The 9,094-nt window shown below is 41.4% G+C and overlaps 1 protein-coding gene across 1 annotated transcript; it reads right to left on the reverse strand.

The window, feature by feature from the left end:
- Positions 1-6,520: 6,520 nt before the first annotated feature.
- On the reverse strand, positions 6,521-8,582 carry LOC141121532 (uncharacterized; the record flags this gene model as incomplete). The annotated part of the gene is given in 1 exon segment (XM_073611152.1): positions 6,521-8,582. A coding segment is annotated over 1 exon segment (994 nt), but the record flags the coding sequence as incomplete, so codon positions are not given.
- Positions 8,583-9,094: the final 512 nt, after the last annotated feature.

Genomic DNA, 9,094 nt, shown 5'->3' on the forward strand with positions numbered 1-9,094 from the left:
TGACACTGATGGGCACTGAAAGGCTGCATTGATGGGTGCTTATGGGTGGCACTGCTGGGCACTGATAGGCAGCACTGATAGATGGTATTGATAGGCATCATTGAATGCACTTGAACTGGCAGGCATTTGGGAAGGGTACTGATTGGCAGCTGCCTGGGCACTGTTTAGCATTTCCCTGGTGGTCTAGGGTGGAATACCTGGTGGTCTAGGGTGGTGCCAATCCCTGGTGGTCCTGGCAGCATCCTGGTGGTCCTGGGTGGGCATCCAAGGGAGGGCTGTGTTGATAAACAATAAGCACAGACCCCCCTGTCAGGAGAGCAGCCGATCGGCTCTCCTCTACTCGCGTCTGTCAGACGCGAGTGAGGAAAAGTTGATCAACGGCTCTTCCTGTTTACATCATGATTAGCCATGATTGGACATGGCTGATTATGTGGTAAAGAGCCTCCGTCAGAGGCTCTTTACTGAGATCGGTGTAGCGGTGTTTCTGACTGACACACCGAACCACCGATTGCCACGATGAGCACCCCCAGGGCGCACAAGAGCGGTCGTTCTGGGAGGACGTCATATGATGCCCGCCCAGAACGAGAGCTTCGCCACCTGGCCGTCATCTGACAGCTGGCGGGTACGAGGCGGTTAACCACTTTGCTTTTATAAAATTTTGCAAATAAATAATTGTTCTTAATAAATTTAGGCCAAAATGTATTCTGCAACATTTATTTGGTGAAAATAACCCAAATAATTGTATATTGTTTAGCCTGTAGGTAAGTTATAGAGTCCACAAACTATGGTATACAGTATATATTATCTGAAAATTGATTAATCCTGGATGTACTGAGGCCCAAAAATGTCAGAACAGTACAAATACCCCCCCCCCCCCCAAATGACCCCTTTTTGGAAAGTAGACAGTCAAAGGTATTTAGCAAGAGGCATATATTATTTACACAAGTTCTCGTATGATCATATTATGTTTTTATCATATATCTGTCCAATTGTTGTTAACTTTTTCTGTTTCCAAAATTTACTATCCTCAAATACTTCTAAATATTCAAATGTTGGGTTATTCCACAAAGCAGTTTCTGGTGGGATATCAGTGAATCCCGTCTCTTATTTGCCTCCTTCCATACTGACCTAGCCAGCATCAGAAGAGGAATTTTTGCTCCAATCCTCCTTAAGTCAGTTGTTTCCAGTCCCACCATGAGATCATTTACTTGCATCTTGCTTAATAGGTATTGTTCCACCCCCATTTCTTGTTCCTGCATTATCCACATTCTTAGGTGTTTTAATTGGCCTGCCAGATAGTATAAATATAAATCTGGCAGTGCCAACCCTGCTGTTATTTTGGGTTTTTGTAGTGTTGTGAGTTTTAGTTTACATCTGCCGTGTGCCCATATAAACTTAGTGATCTGGGAGTTTAGCTTTTTAAATATCTGTTTAGGTATCCTTACTGGGGAGTGCGAGAAGACATATAAACACTTGGGTAATATGATTGATCAGCTGTATTCTTCTTGACATTGATAGAGGTAACTTTATCCATATCCCCAATTTACTCTTAGCATAATCCAACAGGGGGTATACATTGACTTCCAAGGCTTCAGCTGGATCCAAGGTAATATTTATTCCTAGGTATTTAAATACTTTTACTATTTTTAATGGGGTCTAGGGCCCATTCCCAGTGCTTCGTCCGAGCAACATCAACGCAGATTTTTGCCAGTTAATCTTAAGCCCTGAGAATGTCCCATATATTTCTATTATTTTCATTGCCTCCGTTAAGGATGTCTGCAAGTCTCCCATATATAATATAATATCATCGGCATATAAACCCTATATGCTCAATCCTTCCACCCAGCTTGATCCCTTTATGCCCCGTACACACGGTCGGATTTTCCGACGGAAAATGTGTGATAGGACCTTGTTGTCGGAAATTCCGACCGTGTGTGGGCTCCATCACACATTTTCCATCAGATTTTCCGACACACAAAGTTTGAGAGCAGGCTATAAAATTTTCCGACAACAAAATCTGTTGTCGGGATTTCCGATCTTGTGTACACAAATCCGACGCACAAAGTGCCACGCATGCTTAGAATAAATAAAGAGATGAAAGCTATTGGCTACTGCCCTGTTTATAGTCCCGACGTACGTGTTTTACGTCACCGCTTTGTGTGACCGTGTGTATGCAAGACAAGTTTGAGCCAACATCCATCAGAAAAAATCCTAGGATTTTGTTGTCGGAATGTCCGATCAATGTCCGACCGTGTGTATGTGGCATTATAGTTTTTAGATTGTCTAAATCTATTTGCCTATGCTTCAATTGCTATGGCAAATAATTGGGGGACAGTGGACATCATTGCCTTGTTCTCCTATATAGCCTTATTGTGGGGGATAATAATCCGCTTATCAATAAATTTGAACATGGTTGCTTGTATAATATTCGTACCCATTTTCTGAATCTCTCCCCAAATCCACTTCTTTTCTGTGATACCTGCAAGAAATTCCACTTTATGGAGTCAAATGCCTTGGCAGTACCCAAAGATGCCAAGGCACTCGTCTCTGGGATAAACTCCTTCAATTGTGCCATTAATTTGCGTTCTTCTTATATTATTTAAAAGTAGATTTCTCTGGCATAAATCCTGTTTGATCGCTACTTACAATAAATAAAATTACCCAATTAAGCCTCCTAGCCAATATTATTTTTACCAATACTTTATAATCTATGTTTAATAGTGAGATTGATCTATACGACACACAATCATTTCTGTCTTTATCCGGTTTTGGTATTAATACCACTGTTGCCTCATACATAGAGGGGGACATCTCTCCCCGCAGAAAAATCTCTCTAAATGTCCTAGTCAAGACTGGTGCCATTAACTCCACATACCGCTGATACCCCTCCAATGGTATGCCATCCGGACTTCCTCCTCCTCTATCTCTTTCTCCATCATCTCTTTTTGTTCCTCTGTTAATTTAAGAAATTCTAGATCCTCCTAGTATTTCTCTATCTCTCCCACTGTGCATATCCTTGTTGATGTGTACATATTAACATAGTATTTGTAGCAATAACTCTCGGTGGAGCTGCTGGTTTATTATTGGGCCTGTCCTCTGTTCTATTCACCCCTCTTAAGTTGTTCAATCCCCTTGACACAGCTGTAGTGCAGTGTTGTAATGATATTAGTACCAACTTCAACCCACAATATAACTTACATTTATATTTGCCTCTACCTGGGTGCTTGCAGCTCCACCTGCAGGAGAAATAACAACACTGCACACAAACTGTAATAACCAAAATGACTTCTTCCTTTGGGTAAATGATATATTTTATATAGAAAGTTATCACAGTGACTACACTATCACACCAACGAAGTGTAACAGTATAGTAAATAGTTATAACAATATTGATAACATACACAGAATATACCTACATATATATTTATACCAGGGCGCTCCCCCTGCTCTAAACCGTAAAGTCACTATTTGTAACTAGATGCAGGGCCCTGCAATAAAAGAGATAGTCTTGACGTCTTCAATCTTCGCTAGCTATGAAATGATAATTGTAATCCACAGAGAGTTCTTCTGAGGTGTTACACAGTGTAAGGTAATACACAAAAGCAATTGTAATCCAGCAAACTGATCAAGTGTTCTTATATGAAGAAGACAAATATCTAGTGTCAGCTCTTGAATATTTTAGTCTATGCAAATGTAATATTCTCCAACTCAACTTGTTCCGTGGGACTATCTGTCCCAGCAACACTCTGTAAAAGTTCTAAGTGTGTGTGTGATATTAAACAAACTTCCGGGTGTTAACCCTCTCACCACACGGGATCCAGCAGATGGATGTCTCCGTTTCAGCAGTTCTCAGTCTGTATGGAGCCACCACCACATCATCACACTGTTCCGTTCACTAACGACCAGGAGTCCTCGGTTACCTCCCCCATGGGTCTCCGGAATAATCACTTCTGCTGCTTCAGCACACTGTGATACGATGGCAGGATCCTTGCTGCTGCTCCGCTCCTTCACAAGGTAGGCCGCAACCCTGTGGGACACACACACACCCACAGAGTCCTGCTGGCAGGCCATGCGTCCCAGGAACAAGAGACCTAAGATGGCCGCCCCCAAACCTTTTATACCCTCCCACAATGCAGTTCAGTTCTTCTCTTGTCCAGGAGCATTGTGGGTAGGTCATAGTTAATGTTCAGAAGTAAACAATCAATCACTTCCATGTCACTTCTCTTAATCATAAAACACAAAAGTGTTGTACCTTTTTAGTTGTCCACTAGATGGCACTAGATCAACTTATGCCTTTATAACACCCCCTCCACCCCCTCCCTTTAGAATGTAAGCTCTACGAGCAGGGCCCTTCTGTACCTTTTGTATTGAACTGTACTGTAATTGTGTTGTCCCCCTTATACATTGTAAAGTGCTGCGTAAACTGTTGGCGCTATATAAATCTCGTATAATAATAATAATAATAACACACTTATGACTAAAAACAAAAGTTGTCAGCGCTACATATTTATAGAAGTTCACAAGTATATCGTCTATTGCAACAACCTCCCCTTTCTCATTTCTCACTTTTGATATCACTAGTGATAATGATTGTTGATTTATCAAAAAAAATCAACATCTTATTAGCCTGAAGTCATTTCTCAAAGTTGTTTTGTTTCAAGTAAAACCTCCTTCTGTTTAGCATTAACTATTGATTGATTCTTATACTGATGCATTAATCCTTCCCATCTTATTTGTTTTTTATTTGAGGGGTCTTTTATAAAATCTGCTTCTGCCTGCACACATAGTTCTACTAATTCCTCTTCTTCCTGTCTGTTAGTACATTTTATATATGATATTGTGGATTTCAATGCCCCTCTTAAATACGCCCTAAAGGTGTCCCAGAATATACCATCCATTTTTCTATCCTCATGAGCTTCCAAAATATTTCCATCTGTTCCGGTATTTGATCATTTAATCTAATTTGAGTTAACCAATAAGGCTGAATCCTACAACCCAGACGACTTCCCCTTGGACATATTGTTAAATTAAGGGTCAACCCAGAGTGGCCAGACCCCACCCCCCCTGGGCATATATGTCACTAAATGCACCAGAGGAAGTATCTTGTCATCCCCCAGAGCCAGATCTATTTGAGACATACACCCTCTTCCTGGTGCATACCACAAATAGGATCTAACATTTGGGTTTTTAATTCTCCATAGGTTGATCCATTCTGCCTCTTTTATAAACTTCCCTAAAACATTAGATCTCACCATTCTTTTCTGGATTTTTTTTCCGTATCTATCCATCTTGGGTTCATCCACATATTATATAACCCCATGATGACAAATGGTAATGAATATATTGTGGCAAAGACAAAAACATATCTCCCTTCAGGATCCCGCTTTACCCTAATACATTCCCATGTCACTGAGTTATGCACCAACATAGAGACCCCCCTTGAATAAGTGGCAAGAATGGCAAGACCACTGAATTCACATTTTTTTAAGATAATCAAGACTATTGTTAACCATATGTGTTTCTTGAATACATATTATTTTTGCTTGTGCTTTACAAATCTCTGTAAAGACTTGTATACGCTTCAATGCCGTACCCATGCCTCTCACGTTCCATGACAGAAAAGTGCACTGATTAGTCATATCTACCATCTTTCCACAAAAACCTGAAGCTTCTCCTATTAATAGAGACCACTCTCCCACCTGCTTACTTTTCCCTTCTACTCTTATTTTCCCCCCACTCATCCATTCATCCCACATCCATACCAAAATATTTAGGGCATTACCGACATATTGCATCTGCTCCTATATAGGTAATTTGTATCTATTTCAGCCTTACTGATCCTCAACCCCCTATCTTGTTATCCTGGGAGGAATGAATATAAAAAACAAAAAAAAAACACACCTGTATATATTCTTACCCATTCCTTTTCCGTCTCTCCCCACTTTTCTTCCTACTCCTCCCACCTCCCCCTCTCCCTCCCCCCTCTCCTTTCCCCTTCTATCTGTGTATTTATGTGTTCCCCTCTCTCCTCTTACACTTATACTGTGTGTCGTTTTACTATGTACGAATTCAATGGCACCACCTTTTGTTTTAAACCAAACTTGTTATCTCAGTGTCTCCCTAACTATGTGTCTCCTTCCCTTATTCCTTTTCCCCTTTATTCCCCCCTCCCTCCCCCTTTCTATATACTTCTTCTTTCACTCCTCCTTTATCAATAACTTTTATCTTTAACCACTACAATACTGGGCACTTTCACCCCCTTCCTTCCCAGACCAATTTTCAGCTTTCAACGCTCTCGCATTTTCAATGACAATTGTGCGGTCATGCTACGCTATACCCAAATAAAATTTTTATCATTTTGTTTGCACAAATAGAGCTTTCTTTTGGTGGTATTTATTCATGACTCCATTTTTTATTTTTTGCGATATAAGCGAAGAAAGAGCGGAAATTTGGGAAAAAAAAAATTTCTTTCTATTTTAAAAGAAATACAATCAAATTAAATTTTGTAATAAATTTAAGCCAAAATCTATTCTGCTACTTGTTTTTGGTAAAAAAAATTTCCGTTAAGTGTATAATAATTGGTTCGTGTGATCACGGACATATGTACGCAAATGATCATGTACAAATGTGTGCAGGTGATCACGGACATATGTGTGCAGATAATCATTGGGACATGTGATTTTAGTAGGACATGTGTGGGGGACAGATGTTTTTATTATTTGGGGAGATGTGTTTTGGGGACATTGTGTGGGCACATGTGTTTTACATTGTGTGGTGACACTAGGTTGGTGATCAGTGAGTAAAAAACTGTAAAAAAAACCCTCTCCTCACTGACAACTTCTGTGGGAAGAGAGGATAGCTGATTGCCTAGCAACTGGCTCTGTGTATATAATAACATGACAGCTGTCATTGGACACGGCGTCATGTGATCAGGAGAGCCAATCACAGAGCCCTTCTGCCGATCTGCGCTGTATGCGGGTGACATGAGCACATTGGAATCGCACCGCTGCACAGGCACGCGAGCGATCCCCCTCCTGAGGGACGTTCCTGAATGTCCACTCAGAAGGAGAGAGCGCCCACCTGGCCGTTTATGTACATTGGCCGGGTGGGAAATGGTTAATATTGTGTATAATTCTCTGTGTCTGTGTGCCACCGTCATCAATATCAACAAAACATTCCTTCTCCGTGTTTAACTCAAACTCTTCTCCATTTACTGTCACTGTGCTTTTCCCAACTTGTGACAAAAAAATTCAAGTTAGACTGATCGGTAACTTGTTTTCCTTGAGTCTTTCAGGACAGCACTTGAGAGAGTGACTCCTCCCCTTGCCAACAGGAAACACCTCTTCCACCAAACTTTAAAAGGAGGCTCCTTTCCACACATTGTCAGTAGTAGTAGAGAACCTCCGGCCCCGAACTGGAACACATAATCAAGATATGATTAGTCACAGTATATATATGTAAAAACAATAGGGCGGGATGCTGCTGTCCTGAAAGACTCAAGGAAAACAAGTTACCGGTAAGTCTAACTTGAATTTTCCCTTATCGTCTTTCAGGACAGCACTTGAGAGAATAATAGAGACTTACCCCCCTAGGGAGGGACCACAGCCTGCAGAACCTTTCTGCCAAAAGCCTGATCACCTGCTGATAGGAGATCCAGTCTGTAATGACGGACAAACGTTAAGTAGCTTGACCACGTAGCCACCTTACAAATCTGATCTGGGGTGGCACCAGCTCTTTCTGCCCATGTAGTGGCCTGGGCTCTTGTTGAATGAGCCCTAATTCCCAGCGGGGAAGATAAACCCATTTGAGAATAGGCTACAGAAATAGCTGTCTTAAGCCATCTAGCCAATGATGCTTTTGATGCTTGTTGGCCTTTTTTGTTTCCAGAAAAAGGAACAAATAATGAATCTGAAACTCTAAACCCACCTGTTACTTCCAAATAATGTAATAGGATACGTCTTACATCTAAATTGTGAAACTGCCCTTCCTTTTCACCCGAAGGGTTAGCACAAAAGGTTGGTAGAGTAATCTCCTGAGATCTGTTACTAAAGCTTGCCACTTTTGGCAAAAACCCCGGATCTACTTTAAGGACAACTCTATCAGGAAAAACTGACAAAAAAGGCTCTTTTACTGATAGGGCGTGCAGTTCACTAATCCTTCTTGCTGAAGTAATTGCGACCAGAAAAATAGTCTTCAAAGTTAAATTCTTTAGGGATATGGCCTGTAAAGGCTCAAATGGTTCTTTTGCCAGAGCTTGCAGAACCACCGAGAGATCCCAATTTGGGAAATGCTTCACCGGTACCGGTCTAGACCTGGAAAGTGCTTTGAAAAATCTCATGATCAGAGTTTCTGAAGATAAGGATCTCTCCAGATAAACTCCCAAGGCAGCCACCTGCACCTTAAGAGTGCTGACCGCCAGATTCTTGTCTGCACCGTTTTGCCAGAACTCCAGCACTGAAACTAGATCTTTAACCTCCCTATGTTCAGACTGACAAAAAGAAACATAGACTTTCCATACTTTGGCGTAAATATCCCTGGTTACTTTTTTCCTACTGGAAAGCAACATCGTAGTTAAACATTCATTAACTGCTCCTCAGATACCAGGCAGTGAGTTTTAACCTGCCTACATCTGGATGATGCACTGGCCCCTGAGTCAACAGATCCTGACTGAGCGGAAGATGCCAACATGGTTTGATTGCCAACTGAAGAATCGTGGAAAACCAAGCCCTCTTTGGCCAATATGGAGTAATCAAAATTATTGATACTCTCTCTTCCGGTATTTTCCTCAATACTAGAGGGATTAGCCTGAATGGAGGAAAAGCATACCCTAGGTGAAAATCCCACGGATGTGCCAGAGCATCTATCCCCTGAGAGCAAATGTCTCTCTGAAGGGAGAAAAAAACTCGGGAGCTGCGTGTTTTGTTTTGAAGCAAACAGATCTACCTGCGGAAGGCCCCAAACACTGGTGATTAATGCAAACACCTTCCTGTTCAGACTCCACTCTGATTCCTGAACTTTCTGTCGGCTCAGATAATCCGCTACTTCGTTCAATGTGCCTTTTAGATGGACTGCGGATAGAGATAGTAAGTGGTTC

This window comes from Aquarana catesbeiana, unplaced genomic scaffold, assembly GCF_042186555.1.
Source record: "Aquarana catesbeiana isolate 2022-GZ unplaced genomic scaffold, ASM4218655v1 unanchor223, whole genome shotgun sequence".
NCBI lineage: Eukaryota > Metazoa > Chordata > Amphibia > Anura > Ranidae > Aquarana > Aquarana catesbeiana.